Raw genomic sequence first — 18986 nt, 5'->3', positions numbered from 1 at the left:
GCGTTGTCGTGATTCAAGTGCCAGTTGTTCGCCGTCCACATGTCTGGTCTTTTGCGCCGAACTGCATCACGGAGTCGCCGGAGAACATCGTGATAGTACTCCTTTGTCACCGTTTGTCCTTCCGGTGCGTATGCGTGATGCACAATTCCACGGACATCAAAGAAAACAGTCAGCATCACCTTGATTTTGCTTCGCACCTGCCGCGCTTTCTTCGACCTTGGAGACTCGGGATGCTTCCATTGCGACGACTGTCTTTTTTTTCTGGGTCGTACCCGTACACCCATGACTCATCTCCAGTTATCACGGTATTCAGAAACCCAGGATCAATGTTGGCGGTGTCCAGAAGGTCCTGTGCAACGTCACGACGGAGGTCTTTTTGTTCCGGGGACAACAACTTGGGCACGAATTTCGCAACCACTCGGTTCATGTTCAAATCATCACGCAAAATTGCATGTGCAGAATCTTTACTCACTCCAACCTCTTCGGCAATCTCCAACACGGTCAAACGACGATCTGCCATCACCAAATTTCGCACCCTCTCAACAACAGCTGCACTCCGAGCAGTTTGGGGCCTGCCACAACGCTGCTCACTCTCTGCTGATGTGCGGCCATCTTTGAATCGGTTGAACCACTCCTTAATTTGTGTTACACCCATCGCATCTTCCCCAAACACTTGCTGAATCTTACGAATTGTTTGACTTTGAGAATCACCAAGCTTTTGACAAAATTTGATGCAGTATCTTTGCTCAATTCGTTCAGTCATCTTGCGAGAAAACTAAATCCGACAAACACTTAGAACAGCACCTTACTTGGCGACCACCAGCCAGTGACTGGCTCAAGCGAATGCAGTGAAAAAATTCAAGCATGCGCATTACGGTTCCTCCTTCCACCATGCACAGTGGCGCCACCTTAGAATCACTACTTTGCGCGGGAAAATTTAAGGTTGGATACTTTTTAGACAGGTCTCGTATTTATTTTATGTTTCGTAATTTTGTAGATATGTCTTCTACTGCAAGGACAAGGAAGTTTAAGCAGAAATTAAAGCCGAATGAGGAAAATTATAGGGAACATTTGGAAGAGGAAAGAGAGAGAAATAAAATACAAGGGCAAAATAAGAAAGTCACACTAAGTTGTGATACTATAGCACTCAAACTAAAACGATTGCAAGATATGGAAAGGCAGAGAGTCATAGAGAGAACCTTATAGCATCCATGCAGTCTCAGAACAGTGTACCGAGTTCTGATGTACATTCTTACGAATGTACGCTCTGCATACGTTAACGCGGAAGTGTTCAAGAATTGGCTTGAGAACTATTTCATTCCACGAAAAGAACCTAGAAAGGTTCTATTGACTTTGAACGGACAGAGTTCTCACTGCTCAGATGTCTGTTCTGGATTTTGCAGAAATGGAGTTTGCTGTGTCTTCCAAACCACACAACTCAGTATCTGCAGCCACTTGATACATCTTTTTCAAGCCACTGAAGGCCTTTTGCCGATAGACTCTGAACAATTGGATGCTCAGAAATCTAGGCCACAAGATAACATGACTCCACTTTGGGGAATTATTACGTAGTGCATGGAATAGAGTAGCAACCATAGAAAATGGCACAGCTGGATTTTCAGCTTGCGGGATTCATCCTTACAATCCGCAAAAACGGGAAATTGCAAAAAGCTATAGGCTACTTCTGGGATCCATGGTATCTATGTCGATTCCTAAATGACGTCGTCCCAGGAAAATGGCGAAAATTGAATTCTAGCTTCATCAGGTCAGAGTTAATGATGAAACAGTTGTTACAATATATTGTAAATCTTTTAGAGCTTTATTCAAAATTAGGCAAACACAGCTACCAGTATTGTTAAATCAGTAATGTCATGTAAACCTATCACTGAGAGGAGAGACTGTGACCGCAAGGGCATGTATGATTACGCAGAAAAGAAACTGCATTATTTATGTAGGCCTAGGCCTATGGTACCTACATTTTAATTATCGTTTCGTTCCGTTTCTTGCTTTTCTCCTGTTGTAGGTCTTACACATCAATGCCAGAAAGAAGACGATTCTATGCACGCGCACACACACACGCACACATACATTAGACATCGACACATTTGTGTGCCTCCCCTATCCTAGGGTCAGCAGAGCGTAGGGGCCTCCACTGAGACATGCATAGGACAGAACATTAACAAGAGACATCCATGCCAGAGGTAGGATTCGAACCGGGCCACCTGGTTTCGCGGCCAGACGCGCTAACCGTTACTCCACAGGTGTGGACAATAAGTATATTATACATCAGTATTTCAACTTATTAAAATCGACCACGCTTGAACATAATTTGACTAATAAGCCTGCCCATATACTTAACGTAGATGAATCAGGTCTTCAGGTGATCAACAAGATAGACAAAGTAGTCGCCACAAAAGGTTCCAAAGAGGTCTATAGATTGACAAGTAGAGAAAATGGGGAGACAATAACATTGATTGCCTGCTGCAATGCAGGGGGAAATTTTCTGCCACCAGTTTGTATTTTCAAAGAGGTAAATAAGAAATCAGAGTTGGAAGATGCACTCCCAGTAGGTTCCAAGGTTATTATGAATAAAGAATCTGCCTATGTCAATAACAACGTATTTATGACCTGGCTGAGAAATCACTTTTTCCCCTCGAAAACCTTTGGGCAAAGTACTTTTCATACTAGACGGTCATGCTTCCCACTGCAATGAGTACGAAATGTTGAAATTCGCAAGAGACAATGACATCCTACTGTTGTGTCTTCCCCAGCATTCCACCAAATATCTGCAACCTCTTGACAGAACTTTTCTCAAATCATTGAAGGGATTTTACAATGAAGAAAGTAATTCCTGGTTTATAACTAACCATAGCTGTAAAATTATCCGCTTGTAGTTTGGTACAATGCTAGAAAAAACATGGGGGAAAGCAGCAATAAATTCCAATGCAATTAATGGATTCAGGACAACTGGAATATATCCTACCAATGAGAACAGCATTCCAGATTATGTATTTGCAGTATCCGACAACAGCTCCTATCTGCAGGAATCTTCAGCACGTAATCATGCCATGAATGAAGCTTCAAGTCGATCACCTGAAACTCAACAGCAACCTCAGTCTTCCTTGCCAAATTTAGATATCCTTTCACAGTCTTCCTGTTCAAATACAAATTCATCTTCCAATCCCTCCTCATCCATTGAAGAAACCCAACTAAATTCCTCATGAAACTGTACCCTCCACCAAAGATTTCAAAACCAAAACTGTCAAGAGCCAAAAGGAACATCCATGGGCAGTTTTTGACGAGTGCTGACAATATAAAGACTAGACGAGACATTTTGTGTCATCGTTGTCACCAGAACACCACCAACTTGGCTGCCCGAGTCCCCCAACTCACTGGAAATTACAAGAGGAAGTGTAAGGAATATTACTATCTCACCAAAGAAGAATGTGACTGGATAGAATGTTCTGCATGCAGAAAGTGGCTGCATGAAAAGTGCACTTTTTTTTTTTTTTTAGATATTTTGCATTGACTGTGGTAGAAACCAACACAATCTCTGCCAAAGACATTGTTCCTTTTCCCAAAAGGAAAGAGAAGCAACAGAGAAGAAAAAGAAGTAAAAAATCGCAAGTCTTGACAAGCTCACCGTTCAAAACGCAGTTTGAGATCAACAACAAAATGACAACAGCCCAGCATGGAAGGTCCACTCCAGGACAAGCACAGAAAAAATTGAAACTTAATTTTGGAGAGAAAACATAAAAAAAATCCCAAATGTGTAACACGGCCCGTACCTTCAGCTTTGGCAGAAAAAAATAAAATTCATTGTCCAGGCTGAGAGGAGAAGTATGTTGACCCACCCGAAGAAGACTGGATTCAATGTCAAGAATGTAGAGAATGGTGGCATGCCTCACGAGGGAGGTGGCAGGTTCTTTTGTGATTATTGTTAAAGCACATTCCAGATATTCCATTACTTACTAAAAACTGAAGGCAATTGCCAGATCAATAATTTATTATAATAATGTGAATTCTGTTTCTGATGATAGCCTGTATTTTTGCAGAGATTGATTTGTATTCTACTCAATCATTTATTTTGCAGTATCTTGTGTGAATTTTTTCGTTTCTTTATGTGTATTTCTACTTTAGGCCTATTAATTTTTATACATGCTAGTTATTAACACATGTCTAAAATAAAATGTATTGAAAAGTCTTTAAATTGATTATCTGCTACCTGCGTATTCTAGCCCCACCTTTCGACATACTCTTATCCCATATGGGGCAAGAGTTCGCATTTGACAGGTTCCAATTTAAACATTTTTAAAGAACGTTCTAATAAAGATTTCTACATTTAACTGTTATTTCGTGGTAGAATATAGAACAAAGATTCTACAGTAAAAATAGAAAAATTGAAAGTCAAATATTTTGAGTTCCAGACGAATTTAAACCTTAAGTGCATACTCTTGCCCTCCTCTACTCATTTTTATACCCCAAATGGATTTAGTTCAATTCTGATTACAAATATGTTCATTTTTTTTAAATTAAGGCTGTAAGGAGCCGTGACATTTAAAGAACTGTCAAAATTAATTTTTCATCAAGAATTATTCGTTTTTATAAATTTCCCATTATAAATATCATTTAAGTAGATCTAAGGTAATTAAGTCAGGTTTCTTTCACGTCTCCATTCCCTCTTCATGCATTTTAATCTGTAGGCCCTAACATTTTAAAACTTCCTAGATGGTTGTCCTAAACTTTAGTAGTAATTACTCTTAGTTATGTATATTTTTTACTGACATTATAAGGATGTCCATGCAACTCTAAAGGTGCTTCCAGAGAGATGTACTGCGCCTTCCTCTCAACAAAAAGGCATTATTTGACGAGTTCTATGGCTTCGATTACAAGAAACAGTCACAATTCCTGTATAAGTACATAAAGATTATGGAACCAGTGAAAAAACGACGCAATAACAATAGTGAAACATCAAGAAGAAAATGTACTTTCAGATATTTTATTACAGTAGACCATAACCAAATTGAAGTTTGCATGAAAACACTATGTGATATATTTTCAGTAACATCACGAAGATTACACATTCTTCACGGTAAAATGAAAGATGGAGTTCAAATTCCCACAGATAAGCGCGGTAAACACACAAATCGGAAACTGCTGCCTCTGATCAGTCAGTTACAATAAAGGAACATATTGGCAGTTTTCCTACACAAATAAGTCACTCCAGCCGTAAGGAAATTAATTCCGAATACTTAGCTTCAGATTTAAATTTGTGAAAAATGTAGAAAAGTAAAGTCAACCCCATGACATGCCAAATCGGCCCGGAGCGTGGCGAGAGGTTAAACCTCCCATCTTTACAGACAGTCGGTATTTAACGACAATAGGGATGTTAGTCCTATGTGCCCGCCGCCTTCACCCCCAAGGAAATGTCCCTGATAGAGGTTGAGTAAACCTCAGGACTGGACCATACGGCTAGAAGGATTAGATCAATGCAAAAATCCATAACCCCATCGGGAATCGAACCCGAGACCTTCCGGCTTGCAGCATTATGCCTTTGTGAAAAGTGTATATATTATTTACAACAAAGCATTCTGATATTAACGTCAGCAAAAATTTGCAAGAAGGTATTTTCAGATATGGTTTTTAATTTCTCATTTGAGTTGTTCACTTGCAAAACCTGCTAAACGGGCAGGGCATGGTTGCGCCCCACGGTCAGGTAAAATGCAGCAGATAAAAAAGGACCCCTGTTTTGTGAGCATACTTGCGCCCTGTTCCCATCAGGTAGAAAAAGGGGCATGGCATAGTTGGACTCCGATGAAATAGGTAGAGAAAAAAACATTACGGAAACTCGAGCCTCATAAACAACCAACCTTATTGATTTTTATTCGATTTAATATTCATTATCTATACCGTTAAAATGAATACCATGAAGTTGGCAATAATTTATTAACTATTTTTCTACTGTTTATGCAGTGATTATCAATAGCCTACCGATATCAATAGGCTTCGTTTTTTAAACCACGTGATCGAGGGATTCAGAAGCAGTAAAATAGAGAGATGTTCTTAAAAATGCAGCTACCACTATAATATTTTTAAGTAATTTATTTACTTTGTGACAATCACTTTCGTGTGTACTATGCCCATCGGGAGTAACTATACCATGTCCATTCTGCTACCTGATTTCTTCAGGGTGCAACAATGCCATGTTCATTCTGCTACCTGATTTTTTCGGAGTGCAACTATGCCATGCCTAGGCCTCTGAATTGACCGCGGGGCTCAACTATGCCATACCGTGCTAAATGACATTTTTTTAATCAACTATTAAGATCGTTTGAAAGATCTCAGCATCCTTTACAAAGATCTAATGTTATCAACTAGCGAAACCCACTAAAATCGCTTCAAAAGGCAACGAAAAAGTCACGTCCACTAGCAGAACCTGTCAAAATTGCAATGGCTACACTATCAAAACCTGTTGAAACAGTCCACTTGCAAAGCCAGCGAATAACAATCGCAATAGGGTCGCCCGGAGCGATACACATGCAAAGCCTGTTAAAATCTCAGAACTTTACATTGAGAGGTTTCAAAAGAGTGTTTTGCTTTCTTTTTTATTTTTCCTATAGTTTGATTTTTTACGTAATTATATTGGCAACACTGCTTTCCACCGCCTTGTGTAAGAGTACAGGCTAGAATCACAAAGGGCTGCTTAGTATTTTATTACATATTGAAGTTAACCTTAACCAAAGTGTGTACAGGGCAGGGTCTGTGGTATCAGGGCCTGATTTAGGCAGGAGCCTATGGTGCCTATGCCCAGGGACTCATGATTCTAGGGGCCTCAAAATCCAAGAACAAACTTTTTTTTAATGAATTATGCAAATGAAATACGACAGCTCAGCCAATTGAAAATCAGAATTGATTAAATAAATAATTACATAATGAATTATTATGTTAGAAAACATAAAGAATCACTTCATTGTTTTAAGTTTAGAGATATAAATTGATTGCAGAGATTAATGTGTTCAACTTAAAGTTGACTACCATTTACAGTTTATTCAAATTGTAACAGTAGGACTAATTAAATAATTAATAATTAATTCAGCAACTAAAGTCAACAATATTATAGTTTTCACTCTATTGAATGTTAAACCAAGTACGTATTGCTTGTGTACCTTGCAGCTTACGTAATTTTTGTTGGCAGAGGACCATTATCGGTGTGTAGTGGTAGTGCGTTAAAGAGTTTTTATAGGAATTTCCCTAATTAAAAATGGAATTCCCAAGCCAATTTGAGTTTGGAGCCAATGAAAGAAAACTGAAAGCTATTGAAATTCAACAACAGGAAAAACAACATTGATCACTGAGCAAGTATGTTCGTTCAAATGTTACTAGCAGTAACTCCTTTACCCACAGACACCTTCAGTTTCAAAAATTTAAGAACGTTTTAACACAGACTAATGAAGATTTTGGCATACATAGACAACAATCCACCACAGCTACTAAATTGTGGAGAGCCAAGGTATTTTTTTGTATAAGCCTAAGCCAGAATTCAGGAAAAATGTACACTCCTTTCAAACTCCTGAATGACTGCACTAAAGAAAACCGGGGATTGTACCGATACTATGACCAATGCAATGAGCTCTGACTGTCTTGTGGCCACTCATAATCACTGATACCTTATGGGACCACTTTATTTTTAATCCTCCCCCACAAAATAAAGAATTAATGAAAACCTCTGTGAAATAAATAACTTACATGGTGAAAGGAAATAGATGACAGAATTTAAATCAAATAAGATAGTCTAGTTATCATATATGAAAAGAAGGGGCCTCATAAACAAAATTAAGCTCCGGGCCTCTGAATTGTAAATTAGGCCCTGTGTGGTATTAGTTATAATCTATATATTTAATATGAACTGTGACAGAAAATTTTATGAAAACTATACATCCTGTCAGGGGCAAATTTTGCGGGCTACCGGGGCTACCGGCGGTAGCCCAAGGAAATTACAAAAGAAAAAGTTTATAATACAACATAATGTAATAATTTTGTATTATTAGTTTTACCATAGTAATTAAAATTAAAGTAATTGTTAGATATATTTTGTGTAATAATAGGGTCAGCGGTAGCCCAAACCCTTTAACCAGTATACGTCACTGCATCCTGTGAGGTTGTGTGATGTCTCAATCGAAAGCTAATAATATTAATATTGCGGGAAAATCTAAATGGTTTGTAGCGAAGTTCATAAAAAATATCTAGTCTGTCGCAGCAAAGTGTATACAGTAGGACATCTTAAGGCTACCACACACAGAAAGCTAAGCTAAGCTACGCAAGCTAAGGAAAAAAATAGCTCTAATGCAGTTATATGGAATGGCACATACAGAGCGCTATGCTAAGCTAAGGTAAGCTAAGCTACGCTAAGCTAAGTTTCACAGATCGCCTAGGAAGCGATTTTCGTAGTTGTAGCTGACTTCGCGCATGCGCATAATCAGTTGTTTTCCCGGCATCTAACAGACGGTTGTGTGTGTGTAGGCCAATTTTAATAGTTATTTTATTGTTCGTACTAATTATCATGGAAGGACGACCAAGAGAGGAAATATTGATTGAAGAAATACAAAAATATCCCTGTCTCTATGACACGAGTTCAAATTATTATAGGGACACAACCAGGAAGGACAACTGTTGGCAAGAAATAAGTGGAACTCTCGGGATTGATTGTACGTATCTTTTATTATTTTACATAACTATTGTACCCACTATAATTTAGATACTGCTTATAGTCAGGTAATATTCTTTTCACTCTATGAAATTAATTTATTAAATTGCATTAAAGTTTATATTATTATTGTAACTGATGGGGAGTTCATTTCGAACAGTCAATCTTGATTTCTTCCTCTATGAACATAAGCTATTTGCCATGGTACACTTCCTTCATTCATGAAATAACGCATAAACTCTTGCCTAACATTGAAAGCCTCTTGAGTAGCATTGCAACCTACACGTGGAATCGAATCAAGACATGCGTCTTGTGTTAAAATTTCCTGTTCACATTGTCCTACTGGTGTCACGTATATATTCTGCCTCATATAATTGTGAAGAACACACGTTGCCTTTACAATTTTATCAACTAGTTCCACCCTGCATCTAAAAGGTTTTTCATAAACCCCCCATTGCGAAACCAGAATACCAAAAGTATTTTCAACAATACGTCTGGCTCGTGAGAGTCGGTAATTGAACACACTTTTTGGCTCATTGTTGTGAACTTGATCACGGGGAAAAGGTCGCATGAGATATCTCTTCAATGGGAAAGCCTCATCCCCAACAAATACGAAAGGCAAACTCTGACCGTGTGGTACTAATGGTTCATCTGCAGGTATATTTAAAGACCCATCTTTCAATGCCTTCCCGAATACACTATTTGAGAAAACGCCACCATCACTATTTCTTCCTTCGGCACCCACATCGATCACTGTAAAACGGTAATGTGCGTCTACAACTGCTAACAGTACGATTGAAAATGTTTTCTTGTAATTATAGAACGTTGTTCCACTATTGGATGGGGCACGTAAAAGTACATGTTTTCCATCAATAGCCCCTAAACAATTAGGAAAATTCCACAGTTTTTCAAAATCTTTTGCTATCAATTTCCACTTTTCCTCTGATGGTATACGTAACACTTTGTCCTGTAGTCGATTCCAGATGGCTTCACAAACGTCATTTACTATAGATGATACAGTTGAGGCTCCTGTTCTGTAACTATATGCTATCGTTTTAAATCTGTCCCCAGTTACCAGATACCTGAAAGATACATATTGTTTTAGGCAAAGAAGTAAAAAATATGTGGAAAAAACTGAGGGATTGCTTCAGAGAGGCAATCAAAAGACAGAAAGATACAAAAAGTGGACAGGGAGCAGTGAAGATGAAAGAATGGAAATTTCAAAAACAAATGCAGTTCCTACTCCCTTACATGTCTACAAGAAGGTATGCTAACATAATATGTAATATGAGAAAGCAATCTTTAACAGTAACAATAAAGGTAATAAATGTGGAAATAAAGAATTTGTCTTAACAGTGCGTTATACTGCCTAAACAGTAATAAGCAATATTAATGTCTTTTTACTTGAATTACACACAGGAATAGTTGTAACATTAAAAAAAAGTTTCAATTTTATTAATGGTGCTATTATTGTGTGTATATAATTATTATCGAAAGTAAAAATAAAATAAATCGTAGTACATACAGTAGGCCCTATAATATTTTCAGCAATATCTATGTTGCATATGATTGAGTCCCCATAAGGGGCCTCCAGTTATCATCTGATACACATGTTTCCTTACAGCACCTATACAAATATTCAGATAACTCCAAGTCAAGGTGAAGAGAACTCGCAGCATGACCCTGCCGAGACTGAAGATAGCGTTACTGAAAACAATGATGACCCAACTATATCTGGATGTTCTGCTGCTGCCACTACAGTAGTTGATAATTCTCCAGTAGTCACTCAACCACCCAGCCATCCAGCAAAAAAGCAAAAAACCAGCCTTGCATCGAGCAGTGCTGAGAAAGTAATTGAATACCTGAAGACACGCACGGAAAATACAAATCCAATCGACATTTTTTTCACATCGATGTGTGAATCAACAAAAAAATTGCCAGTGGATTTACAAATCCGAGTGAAGAGGGAAATATTTCATACAGTTATGGCAGCTGAAGAAGAAAATTTTTGTAGAATAAATCAAGGACAAAATTTCACTCTGATTTCACCCCCCATAAACACAAATTCCACCCAACCTACTGTTGTAATTGTGAGCGAGAATAATAATACCGTACTCAACGATATGGTATAAATATTGATGATAAACATTGTTGAAACTTTTGTTGTGACAGTAAAATATAAATAAAATATCTTATTTAGGAATAGACCCATGAATAATGTAAAATTCAATAACGTAATATTGAAAACATAGCGAACATAGTAATGTTATGTTCTTACCTCAAACATATTGCTAATCTTTCTTTTGGTGTTATAGATTCTCTCCAATTTGTACATTTTTTTTTAATATCATCCTCAATAATAGAAAGAAGTTCATGAAACTGCTCCTGATTCAGCCGAAAGTAACTTTTAAATTCTTCATTATTTCCATGCAATTCTTGAATCAAATGATGAAATTCACCATGTATTCCTCTAAGTCTTCCAATATCACGTATCCAAAATCGTCTCCTAGTTCGGTTTCCTTCTCTTTCTTCATCTTCCATGACAGCAGCCAATAAAATTGCCTCTTCTTCAAATATTGTAGTTGGATATCCAGCCATTTTGAAACATCTGTTTTACTTAGCTTAGCTTAGCTACCGTTTCGTGTCATAACACATCATAGCTTAGCATTGGTTAGCATAGCTTAGCTTAGCTTGGCTTAGCTTTCTGTGTGTGGTAACCTTTACAGTTTATTTCGTAGCGTTGTGCAGAGGGCCGTAGTTAAGGTACTCGCTTTAAATGTAGCCTGCTTTATCTTCATTTGAGTTATTAATACAGCTGTGTTAGGTTTTTTGAAGGTCATAAATGGTGTCAGTAATATGGGACTTTGTGTATAGGAAAGGCTATGGTTCAAATAATGAAATTTCAAACAATAAAACATCGAGTTTCTTAAAACGATAAAAAAATGTAGTTATCGAAGCCTCCTGTGCATGCGAGATGTTGACGTCACAATATTGTAACTTTTATTACAATCAATAATACTCCCGTCAACAATGGGATCTCCACTCCACATCGTAACACAGTATTCGTTATTGCACTCCACAGACAATGACAATTTACTTGGATTATTGAGAACAACAATGAACTGTTAATCTTAACTATTGTTCACAAAGCACTATTTACAAATCAGAACTGTCAGTTCTCAGTTCACAGTTCGTTTGCCTTGGCTAATTCTTCTAGCTCAGTCACTCGAGTTCACAGTATCTCGAACCCCAGACCTTCAGAGACAATCCGCTGAACTTCGAACTCAGGTCCCCCAACTGCGGCCCACTGCACTCAAACTCAGGACTTCCGGCTCCACAATTACGGAACTGAGAACTGATTTGTAAATAGTGCTTTGTGAACATTAGTTAAGATTAACAGTTCATTGTTCTTAATAATAATAATAATAATAATAATAATAATAATAATAATAATAATAATAATAATCCAAGTAAATTGTCATTGTCGTCTGTGGAGTGCAATAACGAATACTGTGTTACGGTGTGGAGTGGAGATCCCATTGTTGACGGGAGTATTTAAACTAAATTGTAGAAAGTAATTATTGTTGCTTTGAATAAAAGTTACATTACTGATTGTAATAAAAGTTACAAGTGGTGTCAGAAGTGGGATTCGAACCCACGCCCACAAGTGTGGCCCACTGCACTCAAACTCAGGACTTCCGGCTCCACAATTACGGACACAACTCAAGTCGAACTTCGGTCTCGAAGCTGGCTTCACTGCTACACAAGACTGGCTGGCTTGCTGTCCAATGATTACAACAACACTGCCACTAACTAAACTGCTCGCGTGCTGTATTTATAACTAAATCATAGTTACGAGAAATTTCTACGATGCTAGAGATTTCCACGGGTGTCCAGAGATGGCATTCTCGAATAATCTGGATATCTCCCCTCTCTGCCGCGGCCGCTCTCTCTCCTCTCCTCTCTTCGCCACAGCACATGCTACAGGAAGCAGATGCGCGCGCAACTTGCCCGAACCACGGCCGACCATGCAATCCTCCTGCCGGTCGTGAGATCGTATCCCAGCTGTCACAATATCATGCTTTTGGAGACCTCGACAATAATTGTTTGTTCATCTTTCAACTGTCACGTATTTTTTTCGTGTTTCAGTATAGTACGTGTGCTTTTAATCTGGTGTTACTAAAAAGTAATATTGCTGTTACGTTGTATGAAGAACTCATAAACGACTATGTAGAAATAATGTTGTTTGTAACAACGTTTCAAGAAATGAAATTATGCATGAAGACAGTATTACATATTACGATGTTGGTCCAGTCAAGTCTTTCATTTTGAGGGAGAGATCATTAATGGGCATTATACGTAGTTCATGCTGTCGTAATGGCCTAATTTCCTTCCCTGAGACGAGTACACATATAGAACTCAAAGAACTCATGCCAAATGAGAGAAAGCAGCAAAAGATGTGAAATTAAAAATGGTTACATCACAACAGGGACACTGCCGAACATGGTGGCTATTATACCATAGAATTTTATTGTGGTTTTCAATCCCTATCAAACAGCAGTTGCTGCTGCAAGCTACTAATATTAGTTATTGAAGATGAGTGACAGTGAAATAAGTACAAATAATATTGAAGTTGTAGTCATCGAGACTCAGTTTATCGACGTTGATCCTGCGGAGGAAAACAATACCCCACAAAAAAAGATAAGAAATATTATGTTAACATAATAAGATAAGTAGTGTATCAGACTAAATTTTGCCTAATACTGTTATGAATAAGCGTAAGTGGGCAACGTAACTTAGGCTATACAAACTTCGATTTTCTGTTTGCCAGATACTGTTCCAAAGGATTCCCGAAAATGCCGACCTGTTCACACAAAGGAAAGAGCTTCCGCTATAAAGAACTGTCTTCTCAAGACGTCCGAAGAATTCATTAAGTTTACTTCAAGAAAGAATCACTGCTTGCACAAAATACTTTCATCTTGCGACACATCCATGTTGCAACGTCGAAACGAAGCACCGAGAACAGTAAAAGAAAATTCAGCAGTACATTTTGCCAAAAAGAAGAGAAGGCATTACCGAAAACATACTAGTCTGACGAGAACCTTTTACGTCAATTCTTCAAGTGGGAAGAGATAGTGTTCGAAGATTCTGAAAAGTCCAGAAACCCCGCCCGAAAAGAGAGGAGACCACATATCCTAAAAATTTGCGGAGAAAAAAAAAAAAAAAGAAAGAGTAAAAAGCCACATACGTAAATTCATCCCGCTCGAAGCCCACCATTCAAGAGCTAAGAACCATGAACGACAGTACCTTAGCTTAGATCTTAACATTGCAAAGATGCATCAAATGTTCAACAAAAAATACCCGCAATACACTTCGCGAGTTCTAGCTATCACAGATCACACCTCGCTATGATCATCTATGCACTGCTTTCATGCAGAGAGTATTTTTCTGATTATAGTAATCACTCGTTTGGGTAAATATTACAGGTTATGCATTTACGTATATTATTGTACTTAAACATAAATAACCTGTAAGTATATTGTCGTACTACACAAATTATGTACAAACGGTACTATGTTGAATCTGAATCTTCAGATAATGAGGAAATGGAGTTATATGAACATATTTTGTTAATGAAAAGAAGATGTAAGTCTAAAATTAAAGTCAGAAATATCTGGAACTCACATTGTATCTCACGAAGATAAAGGCGAGTTTCGGTCACTGATTTCGATTTGATGATACGTTTAGGCATTATTTCAGGTTGAATAGACCTCAGTTTTTTGCCGTTTAATAGATTCTTTGCTATTGTTATACCCCAGGGCTAAAGAACGCCCTGTAGCATGATTTCCTGTGGAGTATTAAATTTGAAACAGGAACAGTGTCAGCGGAATACACAGTCTTAAGATGCTTAGCCAGCGTTATAGAGTCTTGTCGGGCGTGTGGTAAGTCACTGCCTACAATGAAAGTATTCTTACGCCACAGATCACAAAAGTGAAAGATGAAAGCTAGAGCCTTGATTCCTACTTTATTTTGTTCAGTTTACATTGAAGATCTTCACAATATGTTTTTTGAAGTCAGTATAATGTATTAATTGAAGTTTATTTACTGATTTGCTGGTCCAGTAGAACAAAGCATGCATTTTAATTGGTTAAAATTATATCACGCATTGTTCGAACTCTTATCTTGCGCGTAGTCTCATTATAGCGACTTATCACTATAATGCACTGAATCGAATTAAATGTAAGAGATGTTTGATTAAGACGACATCTGTAAGTACGTGAAATCAAAAGTGCTTTTAAGCCCATCTCACCTGGTGGACGGCGTGGTTGGTACCCCGGGCGGGAAACAAAACATAAAAAGTGTTGGTGAGGAGATGCTGCAGTTAGTTGAGATTGTCGGAAGGTGTAAATCAGGTCTTTTTGGTAAAGAAGGGACGGTAGCGTGATGGCGTCGGCGGAAGAAAACAAAATACCTTGTAAGTAGCTTTGTCTTGTCCAATACACTTCGCAAACTATTTGAAAAAATTCTTACTGACAGAATTACTTTCCATTTGGAAAGATTTCATCTATGGCCTACAATCAATTTCGAAAGGGATATCTTCTTCTTCTTCTTCTTCTTCCTCGGCGCTACAGTCCAAATTGAACCCTTGCCTCCTCAATCCTTCGCCTCCATTCCTCTCTGTTCCTTGCCCTTGTTTTCCAACATCCTATACCTAACAAGATCCTTGCATGCTCTCGCACTACATCCTCCCATCTATTCCCCAGTCTTCCTCTACCCTTCTTCCCCCAAATAGTATGTTCCAGTGCTTTTCTTGGAGCCCTTTCTTCCTCCATCCTAACCACGTGATCAGCCCACTGGAGTCTCTTTAATCTAATGAAGATAGATAGTTTAACTTCTTTGTATAACTCATAAATTTCTTTATTAAATCTTATTCTCCATTCTCCCTTTTCTTGTTTTGGCCCAAATTTCTCCTTAATATTTTCCTCTCGAAAGCATCCACTTTTTCTTCTAATATTTTTGTGAGTGTCCATGTTTCACATCCACATGAAATAATAGGTCGAATAATTGTTTTGTATAATCTTACCTTGTTGTTTCTGTGAATCATTCTGGACTTTATTAAGTCCAATATGCTATAATATGCCCTGTTTGCCTGAAGAATCCTTCTATTTATTTCATCATTCTCATCATTTTTTAAATTAATTATTGAGCCCAGATATGTAAAACTATCACAGAGAACTCGCTAAGTGTGTCGAGGAAGGTTCTTCGCCTCTTTCTCGCAACACATTTCTCGCTAGCGAGATCTCTTCAAGTGTGTAATGGGCCTAAGACTGGCACATGTTGAGCAGCGTCGACACTGGACACGTCGAAACCGATATTAAAGTACTTAAAGAAAATTCTTCTGTAGTACTCATATTGAAACGGAGTTTGCGGGTATTCTTTGTTGAACATCTGATGCATCTTTGCAATGGTAAGATCTGAGCTAAGGTGCTGTCGTTCACGGTTCTTAGCTCTTGAGTGGTGGGCTTCGAGCGGGATGAATTTGCGTGCTATGTGGCTTTTTACTCTTTCCTTTTTCTCTGCAAATTTTTCAGATATGCTGTCTCCTCCCTTTTCGGGCAGGGTTTCTGGACTTTTCAGAATCTTCGAACACAAACGTTGCAGCCTATCTCTTCCCACTTGAAGAATTGACATAAGAAAGTTATGAGCCCAGTTGTCATTGGGTAGATTATACTTAAAGGAAAATGCAGTACCCGAGTTATTTAACTATCCAGAACGACTGTATAAAGTTGTGAAAAGGAGAAGGCCTCTTATTCGAAATACTTCAGTTGTACCAGAGAAGGTAAGCATCTTTAGAAAATTACTAAATCACAGGCTGTTTATCAAGGCTTCTCATTGTTCTTACTAGTTTTTTTAGTCTTCAGTTGTATAGTCTGATGCAACAGTCTTGATATTTTGAGTATTGGCTCTTCATGAATGTTAAAGAGTCCCATACTGTTATATAACATTGCTCACATCAAGTTTTTTTATATTACAGAAATTAAGAACTACCCAGGACTCAGTGCATTCTAACTCAAATCATGAAAATGATGCCAGTTCATCAGACACACTAACATTGTCAAGTGCCAGACCACCTACAACTGCACTAGAAAGCCCCAAGAAACAGATGCTGAAAATAAAAGTGAAGACACTGCAGCAAAAATTGCGATGCAAGAATGTTAGGATTACAACAATGAAGGAACTAATTAAAGAACAAAAGAGTAAGACTAACACTGCATCTGAAGTAAATGGTTTGTTACATAATTATTATAATAATAGTGAATTTCCATTAGAACTATTTTAAAATGAACTCAAAAATAAAGATGTAAAAAAGAATGGTGCCAGGTACAATGAAACTAGATATATCAAGCAATTTTCTCTTACTCTTTATTTTTATTCACCTAAAGCTTAGATATGTTAGAATTATGTTTAAATTGCCTCACCCAAATAAACTGAGTAGTTACCTAAATTTAAATGTGAGCCAGATTTCATAAGTGAGGTGTTTGAATATCTGAAAGCTAACATTTCAGAAAAACCATGGCTTAAAGACTGCACACACAACTGATTCTATATCACCGAGAAAACATATTCAGTCGGACACACACATTCACAGTACTGGTACTCTGGTTATGTTGAATTAGCTGGACTTGTAAGCTAGACAAGAGAGATGTATTAGCTACAGAAGTATTGGTGTTTATGATAATTTCGATTAAACATAATTTTAAATGTCCTGTTGCATATTTTTTTACTGACAGCTTTTGAATATATGCTTAACTAAATTGCATGAAACAGGTATTAAAATAAGGTCAATTACTTGTGATGGTTTATATGCCAATATCACCACTCTCAATGCTTTAGGATGCAATTTTTTTGCCCATTACATGAAATGTTACTTTGTACATCCAGACATGAGTAAGGTTAGGGCTATATGTGACTCTTGTCTTATAACAAAATTAGGTAGGGGTTGTTTAGCACAGAATCCTGTTTGACGTCAGAAAAAGGTTCAATACAACGGAAATACATTATGAATTTACATGAGATACAAGAGCAGGAAGGGTTAAAATTTGCTAATAAACTCTCAGGAGCCCAGGTAAACTGGAGGAATCAAAAGATGAATGTTAGGTTAGCTGTGCAAACTTTAAGTTCTTGCATTGCTGATGCTATTGATTATTTAAGAATGAGTGGCCATAAGTCTTTTCAGGGTTCTGAAGCAACAACTGAATTTATAAGATACATTGACAGAATGTTCGACATTTTAAATTCCAGAAACCCTTTCTCTCCTGGTTATAAAAAGCCACCATCATTGAATAATGAAAACTATTGGAAACATTTCATGAATATAAAATGTATCTAAAATCATTGATGACTGATGGTATTCCACTGTTATCACATCCAAGAAAATGTTTGCATTAGAATATATTGTCTGTATCACTTCTATTGAAAACATTGCCAGTGGTATTTTGAAAAGACAAGATGACCCTTTAAAATATTTATTAACATATAAATTTTCTCAGGATCATCTTGAATTACTTTTTTCATGCATCCGGGCAAGAGGTGGGAGGAATAATAATCCTAATACGCTGCAATTCAAGTGAGCACTGAGAAAATTACTGTTCATAAATGCTGTTGCTGCTAGTGGTAACTGCCCAAATATGGAGCACCCAAATACAGTCAGTGCTAGAGTTCAATGATAACAACAGAATCTTAACTCAGACATCTACATCATGTAATCTTAGCAGTGAATGTAGTGATGACACAGAGACTATCCAGCTTATAAACAGTTTAGATTCTTACACTTTAAGTAGCTTCCAAGAAAATATACTGTATTATGTTACATTATTGGCAGTATACTTAAAAAAGTACTTGAAAAAATCAACTGTGAATACAGTCAGATAATGTATGTTAATCAACAAACATTTCAAAGCATTGTAGACCACAATTACACCATGTTGCCTTGCATTTTGCAATTTCATAAATTTGTATCCTATGTATCAAGGGGTGGCCTTATAGATCCGTTAGATGATGTGTTTGTGATTGTACAACATGTTGAGAAAGCTTTTCAGATTTACATTATTCAACAGAATATGATGAGTATGTGAAATATTAATAACCGCTTTGTCATACAAAAACTGCTGAGTTTAACCCTAGAACCACACCGTGGGGTCACCCATGACCCTGCACTTTTGTTTTTGTTATCTTATCTGCGCTGGCATCGAGCAGTATTAGAATGTTATTTTATCTACCT

General features: G+C 37.5%; 1 protein-coding gene and 1 long non-coding RNA gene across 3 annotated transcripts; one reads left to right on the top strand and one right to left on the bottom strand.

Moving 5' to 3' along the window:
* The first annotated feature begins 8280 nt into the window (after nucleotides 1-8280).
* Nucleotides 8281-10820, top strand: LOC138699858 (uncharacterized). Of its 2 annotated transcripts, none has more exons than XR_011332095.1 (3): nucleotides 8281-8390; nucleotides 9810-9969; nucleotides 10329-10820. It is a non-coding gene; the product is annotated as an uncharacterized lncRNA (long non-coding RNA). The 2 variants fall into 2 exon arrangements; XR_011332094.1 differs by lacking the exon at nucleotides 8281-8390 and adding an exon at nucleotides 8569-8705.
* Nucleotides 8695-11427, bottom strand: LOC138699857 (uncharacterized). Its single transcript, XM_069826053.1, has 2 exons — nucleotides 10983-11427; nucleotides 8695-9786 (listed from the first exon to the last, which is right to left on the bottom strand). Exons 1-2 carry the CDS (start codon nucleotides 11300-11302, stop codon nucleotides 8865-8867), a joined length of 1242 nt encoding a protein of 413 aa, XP_069682154.1. The 5' UTR covers nucleotides 11303-11427; the 3' UTR covers nucleotides 8695-8864.
* Nucleotides 11428-18986: the final 7559 nt, after the last annotated feature.

The sequence above is a fragment of the Periplaneta americana genome, chromosome 5, assembly GCF_040183065.1.
Source record: "Periplaneta americana isolate PAMFEO1 chromosome 5, P.americana_PAMFEO1_priV1, whole genome shotgun sequence".
In the NCBI taxonomy this organism is placed as follows: Eukaryota; Metazoa; Arthropoda; class Insecta; order Blattodea; family Blattidae; genus Periplaneta; species Periplaneta americana.
Note: the sequence above shows the minus strand (reverse complement) of the source record. Positions and strands in the feature narration are given on the sequence as shown.

Bases quoted from the DNA above. Each gene is read 5' to 3' on its own strand.
- LOC138699857 (XM_069826053.1), bottom strand. From the start codon at position 11,302: ATGGCTGGATATCCAACTACAATATTTGAAGAAGAGGCAATTTTATTG. The intron at 9,787-10,982 runs GTAAGAACATAA...TGTATCTTTCAG, and splicing joins AGATTAGCAATATGTTTGAG to GTATCTGGTAACTGGGGACA.